The sequence below is a fragment of the Dermatophagoides farinae genome, chromosome 2, assembly GCF_024713945.1.
Source record: "Dermatophagoides farinae isolate YC_2012a chromosome 2, ASM2471394v1, whole genome shotgun sequence".
Lineage (NCBI taxonomy): Eukaryota > Metazoa > Arthropoda > Arachnida > Sarcoptiformes > Pyroglyphidae > Dermatophagoides > Dermatophagoides farinae.
Window position 1 is genome coordinate 6,552,860 of NC_134678.1, and position 20,302 is coordinate 6,573,161.

Here is a 20,302-nt window from a genome sequence, read left to right on the forward strand (position 1 = left end):
ATTTTTTTTTTAGCTAATTTCCATTTCATTTCATTTCATCATTATATTAAAATTGTAACAAAAAAATAGATTTTTTTTTTGAAATTCAATAATTTTATGATGGTCATCCAACAAAAAAAAATGGCGCAATTTACCTGATTGTCAAAAAGGCAATTGATTTTTTTCCTATTCTTCATGAATCATTTGTAATCCAATAGGAACGAGAAAGAATTAAAATTCTCTTGTGAATTTTTTTTTTTTGCTGTGCACTCTTCATTTTTTTCATTATAATCAAATCAGAATTCACTTTCAATTCAATACAAATGAATGATTTATTTTTATCTCAACAGAGAATGTCAAACAAACAAACATCCAAAACAACAACCATTTAACAACAAATGATGATCATCATTCATAATCATGAAAAAAACAACAACAACAACAACATTAGCATCAACAATTCATTCATCCAAATAAATGATTTCGTCCATCATTATTTCATCTTTTTTTTCCTGTTTTTTTCGTTATAAGTAGGAAACCAATCAAAATGGTTTTTTTTCGGAATAATAATTTTTGTTTTGTCCCTCGTCTATCGTTTAGTGTTGCTGCAATCATCATTTATTCATTCATTATTTTTTTTTTTTTTTTGTTTGTTTGTTTGATTTATCCTGAAATTTTTTTTTTATTATTATCATTATTGAATTATGATGTTTCTATTCTAAACAAATTTATTATTCTTACGACAGAAAAAAAACTCATAGGAATATAATAATAAATAAATCAGAGAATAAAAATTTAATCTCAAGAATACCGACTATAACCGAATATAATTATATCATCTGATCTGATACACGTTGCACACACACACACACACACTATTTCCATTGGTATTTGTCTATGATGTGTACGGTAACTGTATATCAACCAGAATATTCTACAGAATATTCCAATAAAAATAATAATAATGATGATGGTGGTGGCAGTAAAAAAAAAACGAATCTATTTTTAGATTCTAAATAACGAAACACATACATACATATTTTATGGATTCGAAATATAGTTAGAGAGAGAGAGAAAAAAAAACAGAAAATTCATATATTACAGGTACACACATGATGATGATGATGATGATCACGATTAGTATTAGGTAATATCGGTTATAAAATGAAAAAGAGAATAAAATCTAAATGAAAAATTTATTGTGTATCAAAATAATATAAAAATAAATGATGATGCAATTTTTTTTAATTAGATTTTGTTTGATATTTTTTTTTGTTCTGAAAAAACTATCAATAGTGACCGGATGTGCAGAATGTTTTATCCGGAATCCACTATATATGCATATAACAATATTCAAGTAAATGGGAATTTTTTTTCTTTGCTTCAAATAAAGAAAATGATTCTTGGACCAAAAAAAAAAAAAAAATTCTTCTTGTAAAAACATTATTTTTACCTGGTTGTTTGATTTATTTTATTTATTAAAAATAGTAGAAATAGAACTAGAATGAATGGATTTCATGCTGTGTGTGTGTATGTATGTGTTTCTAGATTTTAATTTCCACATGTATATTGCATAAATATTTTTCTTTTGTTGTTGCTTTGTCCGCAATGAATTAAATGTTTTTTTTTACTTCATTATAATAAGTTTGTATTGAATATGGTACACACACACACACACACACACACAAACATTTATCTCCAATAAATTGGAATTCTTATTAGTTGTTAGTGGTGGTGAATGTGTGTGTGTGTGTGTGTATGTTTCTGGTTACCACAACAATCACGGCAATAGATTTTTTTTTCGGGCCAAATTTTTTTTTCTTGTTCTGTTAATCACATGTTCATTAGTTTGATAGTTATATTTTCATTTTGTTGGTTGTTTAGTTTTGTTTAACTAGGTCTAGTTTTGATTTTTTTTCCCTTACTTTTTTTTTACAGTTAATAAAAGGATCCGATGGTAGTATATTATCATTGCTAGAATTAATAAAGTGACGAACAAATCACAATTTTTTTTCGGTGTGTGTGTGTGTATTGAATGATGAAAAAAGCAAGAGAAAAAAAAAGAATTGTCATTTGTGTAATTCATTCGTTCGTTCATTCATTCATTCGGAATACATACACACACACAAAAAAATCATTTATGTATGTTAATGAATAAAGAATGTGAGTGGAGAAAGAACTAGAATTCATTGAAAAAATTCCATACATTCATCATACATCATCGGATGAAATACTGCCTGGATCTTGTTATAAATAAATAGATAGATAAAGATGAAATAAGAAATGAGAATTTTCTTTTTTCTCTTCTCCACTCTATCATCTATATCTTGTTGTCCAGTTTTTTCTGATGATTTTCTTTTCTCGCCATCATCATCACCATCATCATCATCATCATTTTTTTTTCATATCCATAAATATAAATCCAAACACAAATTCAACAGTCAAACTGAATTATTATTTTTTTTTTAGTTTGTTTGTACATTTCATTCATTTTGGATGGAAAAAAAATAAAATAGAATAAGAATATTGTCATTTTTTGTTTTGTTTTCTGTTTTTTTTTCTTCTTCTTCAATTTCTTCCATCACACACACACACACTCGACATACTCCTTACGGCTCTTTTTTTTTGAATGAACAAAAAAAAACATAATTGAATCTCTTTTATTTGACAATATGACAACACACTTCTCTGAACATTCTCTCTTTAAGGGAAAGAAAAAAAAAATCTACAAAAGTTTGCCGGTATGCCATATGGATTCCATATATATGGATTGGAGGCTAAATAAATATAATCAACAAACCATCGAATCGAACAGTGGGCAAAAAAATATTGGTAATTTCTTTTTGCTTGCTATCAACCCAAACAGACTATTTTTGTGTGTGTGTGTGTGTGTGTGTGTGTGGAATTTTACAAATCGAACATATATTTAATGATGATGATGATGATAATAAAAACAAAAAAAAAATTTCATATTCTGATTCTTGAAAATAACTTTGCCTATTTCTCTCTCTGTGTGTGTGTGTAGTCGTCATAGTTTTTATCGTGTGTATGTTTGTATTTTATCAGTTTCATATAGATAGAAATAAAGTAGTCAAGTTTTTTCTTACACACAAAAATAGGAAAAAAAAAGCTTCCACAAGTTCCAAAGAATTAGTATATGGTTGGTGATGATGAAGATAGAGTTGGTATATGGTAAATTGAGAATCAAAAAAAAAAAAAAAAAAATCATGCGCCCTTAATTTTTTTTCTGTGTCTTTATAATACTACAACGACAACGATAATGATTCCAATTCATTTTAATACACATATATATAGGGTGTTGCTGAATCAATTTTTCTTCTTTCATTTTTTTTTCTCATATATTGACTTTGTGATTGTATTTTGTTGTTGTTGTTGTTGTTTTCTTTTTCATCTATTTCTATCTTTTGGTTATTGGATCACATTTAAAATCTATATTTATGTATGTAATGTAATCACATAATGATGAATATTATATAAAATAAAATAGGGACCCCTTAAATTCTTTTTGTTGTTGTTGTTGTTGTTGTCGTTGTCGTTGTCGTTGTCGTTGTTGTATATGCGTATATCGTATGTGTGTGTGTATTTAGGTTTTTTTTTCTCCAGGTTACCCAGACTCCCTAAGTAAAAATAAAAATTTGCCATTGTATGTTATGTTGATTCTGTTTCAGTTGGCTTGAAACCGTTGCCTAGTGCACATCGTCTTCTGTTTTTTTTTTTATTATTCTGTAGTATTCAGGTAATTCATACACATATAACCAAAATAGGTGAATGAAAATAAGCAAAAGAATTGGTGAAAAAAATCTAAACTAAACCCATATTTTTTTTGGTGCTGATGTTTTCTTTTTTTATTATTCTCATGTGTATGTGAATTCTGTCGGTGTATTCTGTGTGTGTATGTCTGAATATTTTTTTTTCTATTGAATTAATATTCCAAAGCACGTATAAAACAACAACGAAAACGACGACGACGACGACTATAACGAATTTTAGTGCTATGTTTTTTCTTTTTGGTTCTATTTTTGTTTCAGATGATAATGAATATCATTCGGTTATGTAACAATTTTCTGAATACTTTTTTGTTTAAAAAAAATGTGTGAAAAAATTCTTGTAAAATGATGTGGTTGGTCATCATCATCATCATCATAATGTTTAAGTGCAAATACATCTAAACGATAACAATCGATTGTTTTTTTCTTTCTCTCTCACATACAAATCAATGCCAAACAAAGTGTTTGAAATATTTTTCTCAAATAATTGTAATGGATTGGATTGCCACCAATCATTATTGGCTATCCATTGTGATGTTTAATTCTTTTTTCATCTGGTTTTCAACAAATTTTATTCCATTATCTGTGATTTTTCTATTGCTCAAACCTATTTATCATCATCATCATCATCATCGTCATCATCATCAAAATATTTATGGATGGCAAAAAATTCATATCAAATTTTTAATTCCATTAATGTTATCAAATCATTTATTTTTAATAACCAATGTTATTCATGCTGAATCTATTGTTGATATCGATACAACAATTTACAATGATTTAAATCAAGAATCAATAGAAAATAATAATGAAAATTCTGATTCAAATTCTCGATCATCATCACCAGATTCATCATCTGGCCACAACAATGATGATGAACAACGTACATCATCATCATCAGCATCAGAATCATTAACATCAACGACTGCCAATGATTTTGGCATTCACGATGATGAAGTAAGTAGAATAAATGAGAAAAAAATTTTTTTTTTTATCGCACAAGAATTTCATATATAGAGATGTACTGGAATTTGTCTCATTTTTTAGACATTAATTTTAGTGTTTTATCTTTTTGAATGCTGAAATACATTTCAAATGAATATTTGTTCCTGATTCATTCAATGTTGTAATTTTTTGTTTATTTGTTTTTTCTTTATATCTTTCTTCATTTATAATTTGAATAAAGCAAATTCTACAAACAATTCATGCCATTAGTGAGGGAAAATATTGTACGGCTTCTATGAATACTGCCACTGGAATTTCCGCTATAGGAACATTTCCGTCCTCCATTGCTTCATCATCATCATCACATTCTATGGTTTCTGCTATGGCCATTGTTAATGTTTCGAAAAAAATCGATGATGATAATAGTGATCAAAAGATTAAAAATCAAAAATTGAATAGGAAAAAATTACGTTCGAATCAGCAAAGAAAACGAACAACGGAACAATATCAGCATCATCATCATCATCATCATCATATTCATAAATCGATGATTCAATTGAATCAAAATAATTCAACCTCATCATCAACAACAATGATACAACAATGGCTCAATGAAATGAACAAATTAGAATCAATATATTCAAGATTTCATCATCAACAAATTAATTTATTACTTTTACATGAAAAACAACATTATATACGTCATTCATTGACTAATAATGAACAATTTAGACGTGTAGAAAAATGTATTGATCTTTTAGCAAGAATTTTGGGCGATTATGAACCATTTTTGGATCGTTTTCAGCTTTTAAATCAAACCATTATGCAGACACCATTGATTGAATCGAAAATTTCTAGGTAATTTGATATATTAAAAGTTCAAGATAATTTTCAAAACATGAATTTTTTTGACAATTTTTGTTTTCTACCCCCCTATTTAGTCTTTCAATAGCATGGAATGATGAATCATCATCCACATCATCATCGTTCGACGATATTAAATTACAATTTTTTCAATGCAACGAAACAATGCCAACATTAAACAACAACAACAACAACAGCAGCAGCAGCCGCAAAAAATGTCATGTTATTTCAGTGCTCGAATCAATGCAAGTGATATCGAAATGGTTTTCATCTAAACTATTACAAAAATTAAAAGAGAAACGTATTTTTCATCATCAAAATAAAAATGATTCAACAGAATGGTCAAATCTTTTCTATGATTGTCATCATAATCGTTGGTTTATTACATATCATTCATTGATATTACAAGCCATTTATGATAATGATGATGATGATGATGATGGTGGTGGTATTGATAATTTAACAACAAATAAAACGAATGCGAATGATAATTATGATATTGATTATAAATATTGGTTTCGTGTTCGTGGCATTATAAGTGCCGATATTGATGTAACTGACACTGATATTAATCAATGTGGTGAAGAATTTATTGATGAAACAAAAACAACAACAACAACAACAACAACATCGTCGGCAGCCATTAATGAACCAAAAGAATGGCGAACAACATTGAATCTATATGGAACACATAAATGTCATAATGAAAATAGTGAGGTAAATTTTTTTTTATGTCTATGTCATATGCCAATATATGTTTTAGGAGTGAAAAGGGAATTCTTTTATATATTACTTTATTTTTCAGATTTGAGAATTGAATTTACTTGGAAATTTATCGTACAAATTTGAAGCCGAAGTATAGATTTTTTCTTTTTCTTCATTTTTTTTTGTTTCTTATTAGCGAATACACCAAAAATTTATTCATTAATTTAGCGCTGAATGAATCTTCTTATTTTTTTTATCCCAAGAACTTTATTTCATTACATATGCAGCAAATTTCTTCATTTCAATTTCTTTCGTACTCTGTTTTGCATTTTGTTGTTGTTGTTTACATTATGGGGTTATTTTTTTTTGTTGAGGAGAGATAAATAATGGCAAAATATCAACGTAGAATATAAACAAATACCACATAGAATTTGCTGAGAGAGAGAGAAAGAGTGAAAAAAAAGTCAACAGTAAATTAGATTGTATTGAATCAATGTAATGGATAAAAAGAAAATTGAACAAGAAAAAAAAATAAAGTTTTTTTTTCTCTTCACAATTTCTTTGATTGTATGGACTGAAATTGTTTTTTTTTTTGTTGAAATTGAAAAAAAAAACAATAACGATACTCATTCATTTCTATTTATATATAAATTGAAAACTTTGTTGTTGTTGTTAGATTCTAAATTCACTCTATAGATATATATAATGAATACTCTGCCCACACACACACACACACAGGATTCAGGATAAATTTATTGAATTGTCTTAACACCGTATCTGTGTTTTTTTTTTTTTTTTTTGTTTTAAATTCAATTGTACAAAAATGACAAACTTTTCAAGTGTGCACTCATCATCATCAATATAATAATAATAAAACCATATAAAACACGATGCAGTCAGCAGGAAAAAAATTTTTTTTCTTTCCATTGATAATAATGTTGATATGTATTGACATTTGAACGTTTTTCAACAAATAGCAACAAACAACAACATTGATTCAACATTGAGACAGCATTCAACTTGAGTATATACTTTGCGCTATTGAAGAAGAAGAAGAAGAAGAATGATGTGTGTGATGATGAATTAAATTCTAAAACTTAATTGTATTTTTTTTTCTTATTATTTGTTTGAAAATAATTTCATCAATTCAACAAATCTTGACAATCGTATTCTTTTTCTTGTTTGGAAAATGAATGAAAAACGCTCACACACACACACACACACGCACACACACATACATCCGTTCCAAGAGAATGAATGTGAAGCTAAAAAAACTGATAATAAATCTAAGTTAGTGATGGTAACAATATATTAAATGAATAGACATGAGTGCCGGAATTTTTTTCTTTCTGTTCGATTCTTTACCGTTGTGATAGAGGTGGTGACGTAAATGTATTTGATGATCATTATTATTATTATTATTATCAATGTAGAAAACAAACATCCAAACATTCATATCAGATCTACTATAATATACCTACGGTAAATTTTAATCAAACTTTTTTTTTTAAAAAATTCTATTTTTTCATTACTAATACTGTGTATGTTTGTTTGTTTATCTTTTCAGGTGAAAAGATGTGATGTAAACAACCAACACCAATTTCTCTTTTCACTTGGTGTAATATCAAGTGTCAATTCATACACACACACACACACCCAACAGCATTTGATTTGACTTTACATTGATTTTACATTAAAAAAAAAATATCAGAAAGTGAATCCGAATCAATATTGGTTTCATTTTTTTTCTATTTATTAAAAATTTATGAAATAATAATCTTTTTTTTGCCATTTCATTTCATTTTTAACATCCAGTGTATTTTTATTTCTGGTCTTGGAATGTATCGTGGTGGTTATCAATGTCGATGTAAAATTGGGTAAGTATGGAACCAGGATGATGATGAAAAAAAAACTAACTCAATTTTTTTTTCTTGCATTTCGTTATGATTCATCATCATCATCATCATTTTTTTCTTGTTGGCCTAATAATTACTATTACGATGTACAGGTTTCATTCGACCGTCACAAATTTAGGTCCCAAATTCAATGGTACATTAATGGAACGTTCTTATCAGGATAAACAGGATGGAAAAAGGTAATAATAATAATAACCTTGCTGTTGCTATTGTTTGTTCATTCATTCATTCATTCATATTTCTGGATGAAGAATGCATTCTTTCATTCTTTTGTTGTTGTTGTTGTTGTTTGTTGTTGTTGAATAATTTCATATTTTTCTCTTTTGTTATATAATAATCGTTTTAATAGTCCGGCATATGATTATATGTTTAAATGTGAACATTGTCAACCTGGTTGTGATCAATGTCAAGATAATTCACCATGTTTATCATCATATAATTATGCATTTCGTATATCATTATTGACAATAACAATATTATGTATAATATTTACATTTATATTGGCTTTAAATATATATCGTTATAGACGTTTAAAAGTCATTAAGGTTGCATCACCAATATTTCTTTGTATTACATTACTTGGATGTGCTAGTATGTATATTGAGGTAAGTTGATTATTAGTAGTTAATTTATTCATAATGATAACAACAAAAAAAAACTTTCAATTTTTTTCCCAAAAAAAAAAGACTATAATGATATTTCCTGTGATGAACACTACTACTTGTGTACTGACAAAATGGACTAGAAATTTTGGTTTCTGTCTTACATATTCATCATTATTATTGAAAACATGGCGTGTATCATTAACATATCGTGTGAAATCGGCACATAAAATTAAATTAACAGATAAACAGCTATTACAATGGTTATTTCCCATATTATTAGTGATGGTCATCTATTTGGGTGCATGGACCATTTCGGATACACCAAAACCAAACTATATAGTTGATTGGAATAATTTAAAATTCAAACAATGTGATTATAGCTGGTGGGATCATAGTCTCACTATTGGTAAGTAATTTTTTGTTTCACTTTCTCTTATTTGATTTCTACATTTATTATTCATATTTATCGATGATGATGATGATGATAGGTGAATTTTTATTTCTGCTTTGGGGTATAAAAGTTTGCTATAATGTCCGTAATGCTCAATCATTATTTGATGAAGCCAAATATATTACTTGGGCCATATATAATATAACCATTGTAAACATGGTCGTAATTCTTATCCAGTAAGTTTAGTTTGTGTTTTTTGTTCGTAAATAGGTTTTTTTTTCTTGCTCATTGATTTATTCCTTGTAATCATCATTTTTTTTTCGTTTCTTTCCATATAGTATATTTATTCTACCAGATTCTGGTCCTGATATAAAATATTTTTTCGGTTTTCTACGCACACAACTGAGTACAACTACAACGGTTATATTGATTTTTGGTCCAAAATTTTATCGTGTCATCAAAGGTGAAGGTGATCTATGGAATCCACGTGCACGTTGTATGATGGCCGATACATTTGCATTCAATAATGGTATTGGTTTAGCACATGAAGAAACCACCGATCTTTATCAGGAAAATGATGATCTTAAACGTGAAATACAAAAACTTGCAGCACAATTAGAATTAATGAAACTATGTCAAATGGAATTCCGTAATCGTCATCTAAATAATCATTTGAAATTTTCACGTATTCAACAACAACAATCACAATCAGATTAAATTTACAAATTCATGTAATGAAACAGACAAACAGAAGAACTAGAAAGCCGCTATAGCTATGGCTACCATGATGATCAAAAACCTATATATACGTACGAGAACAAGAAGAAGAAGAAATGAAAATGATGACGTAAAAAAACAGAAAAACAGCAACACAACAATCTATTGCGCAAATGTATTATCAATCAAATTTTGATATTGAAACAAAAACATAACATTTTTTCTTTTCATCTAAATAAAATGCAATTTACGATGATGATGCTTTTTCCATTTTTTTTTTTGTTGCCGGCACCTATATGTGTTTATGGGAATGGATTTTTTTTGGTTCTTTTAGTTTCCTGATCTTGTCTTGTCGTTTCCATTTTCATTTCGACAATGATGATGAAATTGAATGTTTTAAATTCCTTTTGTCGTTGTCGTCGTCGTCGTCGTTTTTGAATGATTATGATGATGATGATGAAAAAATGGATGACGATGAAAAATGATATAGAAGAATAAAAAAAAAGAAAAAAGTTTAATTTATTTTATTTCATTTTTTGGTTTGTATTTGTGCTTGTATTTCGTTTCGTTTTGGGCGCGTGTTTAAACTCCCACGAAACCTGATCGATATTCATCTTGTCATCATGAATAAATGAATGAATGGATGTATGGTGTGAAATAGTGTGTATGTCGATTTGAGACGATTAGACAAACACACACGCACATCTCATTTTTCAAAAAAAAGGTGAAATTGTCAGAAAAAGATAGTGAAAAGGAAAATGTCTTTATTTTTTGTTTTGATAGAAAAAAAAGCAAATGAAAGAATAAATGAAATTATAGTATTCAATACAATTTTCATGTAGGTGTTTTTGTTTCAGAATATTGATCCAAAAAGGTGATTTTTCCACAACAACAACAGCAATAGCAATCATCATTAGCATCGAATATAATTGAAGAATTGTCTTCTTGTAGTAAGAAACAAAAGAAAAGATGATAGTTTTTTGCTAATTGCTTCAAGCCATTGTGTGGTAAAAAAAAATCCGTTTGTTGATGAGGACAACCTTTATTTTTATTTTTTCTAATCATCATCATCATTGTCGTCATTTTCGTTGTTATTTGTTGTTTCCATGGATGTAGTTTTTCCTGATTCATTTTCATCGTGTTCTTTTTGATTGTAATAACGATTTTTCCAATCTTTATACCTATATATACAGGAAAAAAATTATTTATATTTAATGATGAAGAATTTCATTCGTTTTTCATTGTTTTTTTTTTGTTAGTCTGAACTTTGTTTTGTTTTTTACTTTTGCCCATTTCTTATTGATTGATTGATGAAGTGTACAGTTTTTTTTTCAACATTCAGAATACTAAATGAATTTGTGTGAATCAATTTTTTTTTTGCTCTCTATACACAACCATAGAAGAATCACTAGAGTAGAAATAATTTTACATTTTATATACACCCAGTAGTGAGTAAAATTGATTTTCAGTTAATTCAATGTTTGTGTAGAATATTCATTCATTCATTCATTCATTGACCGTAATAGACAAATGATAATAGATTGGTCTGGAATGTCTTGATATACCGGATAATGATATGGTAACAGTACTTGCTTTGGCTGAATTGAAAAGGAATTTCTCAAATATTCTCAAATTTTCAAATGAAATTTTTTTTTTCTGTTTCTTAATATCATGCATCATTGGAAAAATATATTCATTGGATAATCAAAAATGATGATTTTCTTTTTGTTTTTTTTTTCGAGCAAAAAAGTTTGTCATGTTAAAAACAAAAGCATAAATCATGGATGCACACACGCACACACACACACACGGTCGGAAATAGAATCCGGTTTTTGTTTGTTACTGGTTGTCCATAAAATAAAACCAAAAAAAAAAAAAATGTCTTTCTCAACAACAACAACAAAAGTTGTGAATTGTAAGGCGAGAAACCTATTCATATTTACTAACCTCCAGATATCATGATATTTATTCGCTTCGCCCCATTCTTCTTTATGATATACATTTTTCCAGCCATGTTTAAAATGTCCTTTATCAGCATAATATTCATTTTTTCCTTCTTGTTTCATATCCGTTGCTGATGAATCATTACCATTGTCGTATTGGATTTTATTCTCCACTTTACGATGTTCCATTGGCAACATATTCTCGATGAAATCTTTTTCATTTTTTTCTTGTTTTTCATCATCATTTTTATTTATTATTCGTATTGGATTCAAATGGCTAGAACTTGGCTGTTGAACATCGGTCAATGGTATAAAATCCATTGTTCTTGCTTCTCGTTGTTGTTGTTGTTGTTTGGTTTCATCGTCCATATTATTCATTGTTTTGTCCAACATTGGAGGTCTCCAATCGGAAAAATTAAAAAAACCAGGCTCAATTTGTCTTCCAATAATTGCCGTATTGGCATTGGATTTTGTATTATTTTTTATCTTGGTTTCCGACAATTTCAGATGATCACCATCATCATTATCATCGTTATCTTCATCCAAATCAATTTCCTCGTCATCATCATCATCATTATTTACAATTGGTTCAGGTTCATAACGTGAATTATATGGCCAATTAGCTTTTGTTGTCGCCATCGTCGTCGTCGTCGTTGTCGTCGTCGTCGCTGTTTTTTCTTTATCTTTTAATTTAGGATTATTTTTTATCAATTGATCAGATGGTATTTTGGATTTAATGTTTAAATCATTCCAATATAATGGATATGATGGTTGATATGATGGAATATTATTCCGTAGACGTGGTTCAACAAGATCCAGCCAGAATGGCCTATGCAATTGTTTTTGGTTACGATTTTCAGAAGTTTCAAAAATTTCTTTTGGAGAATTTAATATAAAATGATGATTTGATGTTTGTTTTGTATTGGTTGCCAAAGTTTTGTATTTATTATTTTGCTGTTGTCGTTGTCTAGCTTGAATAGCTTCACGCAATAATTGATCAAGAAGAATAAGTCTTGTGCCGATTTGTTCAAATGGCGTTGATGATGATGATGATGGTATATATTGAATATTTGGTGAATGAAAACTTGATTCGGCCGTTATTATTGGATTATTATCAAATGTTTCAAGTGGTACAAATGGTTCATATATTGTACTACTACTGATACTACTACTACTGCTGCTACTATCTGTTGTACCAATATTTGATGTATCCGTATTACTATTGAATAATAAAGTTGTTGGAAAATCTTCGGGAATATACAAAGGTATTGTCAATTGAAATAAATGATTTGATGATGATGTTGTTGGCAATCCATTTAACGTTGTTTGATAAGTGGATAAAATTGGTGTCGATTCTGTGGATGATTCGGACATTTGAAGATCATTTTGAATTTGTTGTTGTTGTTGCTGCTGCTGCTGTAGTTGTCGATTTTCATCATGAATCGGTTCAAATACTGGAATACCAATTGGTGGAATAATCGGTGGACCGAAAATAGCCTGATCAGAAAAAATTGGCATCGGTATTGTTGTCAATGATTTGGATTGTCTATGATTATAATTGGTACGTTTTTGATGATCCGAAAGCCATTGATGTGATAATTTTGATGTTTTTGCACGTAATTTTTCAAATAATGATGTTGCAACCAATAATAGATTTGCATCGGCAACATGTACAGGATTGCTGCCAAGATTTATTATCTAATATTAAAAACATGTAATAAATTATTTTATCAATGATGAAAATACTATTCAAATACTATATATAGTTACCCATAAATAAATTGTTATATAACAGATTAGCATTTTTTCTTCTTCTTTTTCTTTTTTTTTTGTTTGGCTTATAATAATAATGATGATGATATTCTGGATGTAAAAGAATTGAATTGCTTCATGGAATCATTGAATTGTCCAATAAAATCATCGTCATCACCATCATTATGGACAACATGACATTAAATGAAAATAAAAATTACTTCAACAGCGACAACAACAATCTAATTTGATTCAATAAGAATGTGTGTGTTTGATTATGATGAAGATGATGATGGAATCTGGTCACACACACACACACATATACACATGTACACATTTGAAATGGAATTCAATCAGTAAAAATGAAAAAATTCCAATTGTATATATAGTGTATGGTTTTGTAATTTGTCTCACAATTTTTCTCTCTTTTTCATTACTACAACTGATTTTATTTTACTGATTTATCATCATCTTCATCATCATCAACCACCATATATATATATTAGAAGAACTTTACTAATAATATATAAAATAAAAATTCACTTAAACATTTTTTTGGTTGATTATAAATGAACTAAACATTAACAAAATCAATTGAGAATCATTGAGAAAGAAAAAGAGAAAGAAATAAGATGAGATGAGATGAGATAGGATAGTGTTTGAAGAAATTGGATCAGAATTTATATATATTATTATCATCAACAGACAAAAAAAAAGCTTTAAATGAAAGAAAAAAAAATTATTCGGACCAATAAATTTTCTTCATTTTCTTCTCACTCATAATATCATCTCATATAAATGACACAAATTGTCGACAATAACCGAGTGGAAAAAAGTGATAAAAAAAAAATTTTTTTTCTTCTTTCCAATCATTCATTTTATCGCCTTGATCTTTTTTTTTTTTTTTTTTTTGATAATACCAAATTATTATTACCGAAAACACAACTACTATTATTACTATTTGACCGTCACATTTTTCATTGTCACACACACACACACACACACACACACACAAATGAACATGAACATGAAAAAAAACATTCATCATTTTTTTTTTTGTTCACGCCACACACATACAGTGGATAAGTTTTTAATTTGAATTTCTCTCTCTCTCTCTCTCTCTCTCTCTCTCTCTCTCTCTCTCTCTTTCTCACTTTTATATATACATACCGTATAATCATCATCATCATCGTTTTCATTATTTTTATTATTATCGTTCATAAATAATCAGTTCCAATGTACAATATTGTACATACAGCACACAACACATTTATTCCAAACAAAACATGAAAAGAAAAAAAAAATTTACAAAAGAATCCCATGATGAGAAAATCTTATGTTGAAATTTTTTTTTTTTTTATCTTTTCTTCTTCTTCATTATCATCATTATATTCATTGCTATAGTGTGTCTATTCGGTTATTTGCTTGTTTTTGCTATTGAATTTCATCAATTTTTTTTCTCTCTCTCTTTCTGTGTGTGTGTGTGTGAATTTTAAATGATGATGATCATGTAATATTAGTTCAGTTTTCAAATGTGAATTTATTTGAATTTTTTTTTCGTTCGTTCGTTTGTTCGTTTTTCGAGTTTGACAACAACAACAACAACAATAATGATCGGGTTTTTTTTTCTTTTTGGTAAATGAAACATATATTCAGATGGAGAAAAAAAAACGAAATTCATGAAATACCGGGAGCTAAAAATCCATTATGTTGATTTGATTTTTTTTTCGTTCTTTTTTTTCACGATTATTGTTAAAGCAAAACGACGACAAAAAAAATTTATTAAATTTGCATTTTCAAAAATAATACGGTTGAAACAGTGAAACAAAACAAAAAAATCTCCAACCTCAAAAAAAAGCCAAAATGCAGATGAGCAAATCAAAAAAAAAAAAAAAAAAATTCTGCAAGAATTCTGCATATATGTCACCATATTCTATTCTCTTTTTTTTTATTTCACTGACAAAAACAGAATATAAGAAAATTGTTCAGAAAAAATTCTTCAGCTTGACTTGTTGAATTTGTATTGAATAAAAAGAAATCAAAAAAAAAAAAAAAAGAAAAGAAAAGAATTTTTTTCGACTTTGTCAAATATATAGATCAACAATATACATGTGAGACTTATTGAATTTGGTTTGCATGTATGAATACAAATAATAAAACTCTATATATATTTTGAACATAATGAAAGCGGTGCATTCAAGTGTGTGTTTGCATTTTCATAAAAATCTGAAATCCAATATCATCATTATATGATAATAATAATAATATGGTTGAAATAAAATTTGATAAAATTCGCATCAATAGTTTTCACATAAATCCACAAGCATCGTCGTCATCATCATCATCATCATCGTGTATTGATCACAACAGAGAATCAGTGAATCCAGAAAAAAAAACACCATCACACCAAGCTATACAATTTCAAATAGGTCAAACAGAAATTTTTTATTTTGTCAATAGATTTGAAATATTAAAATTTGGGATAAATATATTTATAAATTCAACTTAAAAATGGCCATATTGCATATTGTATAGAAAATAACGTAAATTTTTATTTATTATTATTTTCAATGTTTCTGCGTTGTGTGTGTGTGTGTGTGTGTGTGTATGAATCGTACGTTTTTATAATTCTGTCTGTATGTAAATGTATAGAATAATTTTGTTTGTTTGTTTGTTTGTTTCGGTCTGGATTATTGTTGTTTTCAAGGTTGATTAACATATGACATTGAATGAAATGAAATTTTTGTTACAAAAAAAAAAAATTCTTTTTTTTCTAATGCATTCATGCAGGAATAAAATGGAATTAATAATAAATGATGATGATTAATGTGAAAAAACAAAGTATTAATGTTGTTATTGTCTATGATGATGAATAATGATTCATTACATAATAAGCTCGAAATTTTTTTTTTTTTTTTTTGCCCCATAACTAGAATATGTGTTAGAATGAATTATGTGTTCAATTTTTAATTGATTTTTTTTTCTTCGATGTCCAATAATAATAATAATCTACTATATATCTAATCTTTTTGTATTTATAATGATGATGATGATGATTCTATAACTAATACTACTACTACTACTACTATTACTACTATTACGGCTGATGGATGACAATGATGAATATGAAGATGATGATGATGATGATGATGATATTATATAGATTAGAAAACAATAACGAATAAATATGAATGTGAATGAATGAAAATGATAAAGATGTTTTTGTTTTTGTTTTGTTTTTTTTTGTTGTTGTCTTATGAGGATTATAATGATTATAATGATGATGATGAATGGATGAATGAATGAATGAATGAACAAAACGAATAAAGTGTGAAATGCGGTAATGTTTGTTAATGATGATGCCGATAATGCTGATGATGATGATGATGATGATGAATCCAATAATAAATAGAGAATAGTGAAAGAATGATGATGAGAATGCCCATGAGAGAATGAAAATGAGAATTTTGATTCTTTGATAAAATATGTGTGTGTGTACGTTTTTTTTTGTTTGTTTGTTTGTTTTCGTTTCGTTTCGTTTTTTTGATGATTGTAGTTGTTGATGATGATGAAAATGAATTTGTTTCGTTTTGTTTTTTGTTTTGTTTTTTGATGTGATGCAATTTAATTTCAGTGCTTATCATATAATGAATGGATGAATGAATGAATGAATGAATGAATGAATATGGATATGGTTGATAATATTGATGATCATTGTTGATTGTTGTTTAAATGTTGTATGTGCGCTCGTGTTGATTTTGTTGTTGTTGTTGTTGTTGTTCACCTTTTATTTCCTTTTGTGCCCAAATTTATCTATTTATCTCCATCATAATTATTCATAATCGCCCGAATAATCATCGCCTTGTCCACCATCACCATCATAATCGGCTGAACCACCATCAGAATTATCGCCTTGTCCATGATCATCATGGTCCTTATTTTTTTTATTTTTATTGTTTGAATCGTAGTAATAAGAATCAAAATTTCCACCACCATAGCTTACCGAATAATCATCATCATTGGTTCCGCCACCGCTATGATCATCACCTCCATCATCGTAGCCATCACCGAAACCATCATCGGCCAATAATAAATGTCGTCCTTTTCGTGTACGTAATTTCGATGGTGATGATGATGCAGCGAAATCATGGCTTGCTTCATTATGTAGTAATAAATCTTCTGGGTCCGTGTCATCAGGATCATCTGGTGCTATTTTTTTTATAACAAAAAAAAATTGATTGATCAATAACATTGAACCATCATTATAAAATACCATACCATCAGTTCTAAAATCATTAACATTTTGACCAGTAAATTCAGCCATTTGAGCAGCATTCGGATCAGGAACAGTATTATAATCATGATTCATTGTATCTAAATTAGATTTTTTTGTCGTTGGTTTTTGATGAAAATAGTTGAATCTAGTTGAATAACGTTTAGTAATGCCACCATTGCCGCCACCATTTTTGCCAATAGATGTTGGAACATTAGAACCATCAGCAGCCGATGTATGACGATAGTTATATTTATTTGAAACTGGATATGAATTCATGGTTGGTCGTCTTTCCGATGAGAAAAAAGGATCAACACGATTTGAATCCATATAATTTGGTGTCCTTCGTCGTCTATTCGATGTCATGATATTGCCATCATTTTCGTCACCATTAAATGCTGATGCTGATGCTGATGATGATGATGATGTTGGTGCATGATGATTATAATAAAGATGATGATGTGGAAATGGTAGATTATGATATTGATGTGCCGGTGATTTCATCATCATTCCATTATTACGATATCTGGGTAAATCAGCATTGATCGGTACAAATCTCGATTCATCAGTTCGGGTTCCTTTATGATGAATGCCTTTCGATGTTGGATTATTTTTTTGTTTGTTCTTATCACCATCGATGAAATGACATTCACGTGTCATGATGTACGAACCTCGTTTGGCTCCATTTTTAATTTTTCCATCCTCGATGCTACGTTTTTTACGTCGTCTACGAAAATCATCATCACCCATTCCACCGCCATCCGTATTGGATTGTCCAGGTAATGATGCTGAAATTTCCTTATAAACCTATAATCGATTCGTTTTTGAAATATTTTTGTTTTCCGTGCCACGCACAAACACACAGAAAAAAGACAAGGAATCATAAATTTGTTGATCGGTTACATTACCATTTTATAAACGAAATTTTTTTTTGGTCACAAAATATCCACGGTTAATCAATTTGAATAATAATTTACCGTTTTACAGCCTTTCAATGCTTCCACCATTGGTACATTGAATGATGCCGAATTATCCTGATCGAATTCCGTTGTATCATCATTATTCCATGGTATATCGAAATCGCCATCATCATTGCCATCATGTTCCTGTCGATCAACATCACCATCGATTTCATCAATAATTTTCTGTGCATTTGCATTTTGATCATTGTTATAAGTATTTGTTACCGTTCCATCTCCTTGATTATCATGTGGTGGCTGCCTCTGTTCGTCATCACTATCGATATCATCATTATCGTCATCATAATCACCTTCATAATCTATGTTAGTTTAAAATGATTCATTTTTTTTATAAAAACAAAACTCATACTCATCTGTTGTTTTGTTCCATTATTTTTTCTTTGCTTACCTGATTGTCCATCATCATCACGTGGATTATTGCGTACAACATCCATTGGAATCGGTGGATAACCATGACGATTACCAGGATCATCTAATGTCCATGGATCATAACTATTGTAGAAATTTCTACTTTCTGATGAATTTAGATTCAATTCTTTTGCTGTTGTTGTTGTTGTTGTTGCTGTTGGTATGATAACACTTTCTTCGCTATCATTATTAATATTGTTTGGCAAATATTGATGAAAATATACTGTTGATGTTGCAATTGATGATGAAGAATTATTATTATCATTATTATTGTCACTATGTAATATTAATGTATTATTATTATGTGTTGTTCGTAATGCTAATGGTGGAATGGATGCATCGATTGTTCCAATGAAAAATGTTGATGGAACACTGACCATCATCATCATCATTAGAATTGATATCACAAACATTTTGATAATTTAATTAATTAATTTTTTTTTCTCTCTAAATTATCTGTAATGAAATTTGTTGTTCAGAAAAATTCTGTTGAATTTTCAACAAAATTCTATGAAAAAGAAGAAATAATATACAAACACACACACACACACACACTGATTATTCAATATGACAAACAAATGACAATAGATTCTTGATTGTGGCCATATGAAACAACAATGATGTTTTTCATTTTGTCGATTTTTTTTTAGTTACTGTACAACAACAATGAAAATCAAATTATTCAACACAAAAGCAACAAACGAAAACATGTACGATATCAGATTGATGAAACTTTTACCTTCAACTGATTAATCTGTTGATCTTTTTATACCTGATCAATCTACCAATCATCTATCATTTTTGTTTTCTCCACCAGATGAACAAAAAAAAAAAAACAACCGAACACCTCTCTTTCTCTCTCACTTTCAATATCTTTTTCACTTTCTTTAATCTCTTTTTTTTCTGAATCACAGCTGTCAATATTTTATTTTATTTTTTCTTTGTCTAGAAATCTTCAATTTTTTTTTTTTTTTTTTGGTTTTGTTCACAAATCGATCTGGAAATAAATCTGGAACAAATCCGATCGCTAAAAAAA

General features: G+C 28.5%; 3 protein-coding genes across 7 annotated transcripts; 1 reads left to right on the forward strand and 2 right to left on the reverse strand.

Moving 5' to 3' along the window:
* The first annotated feature begins 3,613 nt into the window (after positions 1 to 3,613).
* On the forward strand, positions 3,614 to 10,166 carry LOC124498724 (uncharacterized). Its single transcript, XM_075728790.1, has 9 exons — positions 3,614 to 4,724; positions 4,954 to 5,570; positions 5,654 to 6,293; positions 8,097 to 8,158; positions 8,290 to 8,376; positions 8,547 to 8,802; positions 8,884 to 9,208; positions 9,291 to 9,429; positions 9,532 to 10,166. Exons 1-9 carry the CDS (start codon positions 4,260 to 4,262, stop codon positions 9,908 to 9,910), a joined length of 2,970 nt encoding a protein of 989 aa, XP_075584905.1. The 5' UTR covers positions 3,614 to 4,259; the 3' UTR covers positions 9,911 to 10,166.
* Positions 10,167 to 10,657: 491 nt separating this feature from the next.
* Positions 10,658 to 14,453, reverse strand: LOC124493860 (uncharacterized). Its single transcript, XM_047056974.2, has 4 exons — positions 14,355 to 14,453; positions 13,624 to 13,847; positions 11,858 to 13,551; positions 10,658 to 11,091 (listed from the first exon to the last, which is right to left on the reverse strand). Exons 2-4 carry the CDS (start codon positions 13,654 to 13,656, stop codon positions 10,968 to 10,970), a joined length of 1,851 nt encoding a protein of 616 aa, XP_046912930.2. The 5' UTR covers positions 13,657 to 13,847; positions 14,355 to 14,453; the 3' UTR covers positions 10,658 to 10,967.
* Positions 14,454 to 17,193: 2,740 nt separating this feature from the next.
* On the reverse strand, positions 17,194 to 20,112 carry LOC124498735 (uncharacterized). 5 transcript variants are annotated; one of them, XM_075728794.1, is made up of 6 exons: positions 19,247 to 20,112; positions 19,066 to 19,148; positions 18,856 to 18,984; positions 17,884 to 18,685; positions 17,609 to 17,814; positions 17,194 to 17,539 (listed from the first exon to the last, which is right to left on the reverse strand). In XM_075728794.1, exons 1-6 carry the CDS (start codon positions 19,677 to 19,679, stop codon positions 17,438 to 17,440), a joined length of 1,755 nt encoding a protein of 584 aa, XP_075584909.1. In that variant the 5' UTR covers positions 19,680 to 20,112; the 3' UTR covers positions 17,194 to 17,437. The 5 variants fall into 5 exon arrangements, with proteins under 5 accessions (XP_075584909.1, XP_075584908.1, XP_075584907.1 ...); XM_075728793.1 differs by having other exon boundaries at positions 19,066 to 19,157; XM_075728792.1 differs by having other exon boundaries at positions 17,884 to 18,471; positions 18,550 to 18,685; positions 18,856 to 19,157.
* Between the last annotated feature and the right edge of the window lie 190 nt (positions 20,113 to 20,302).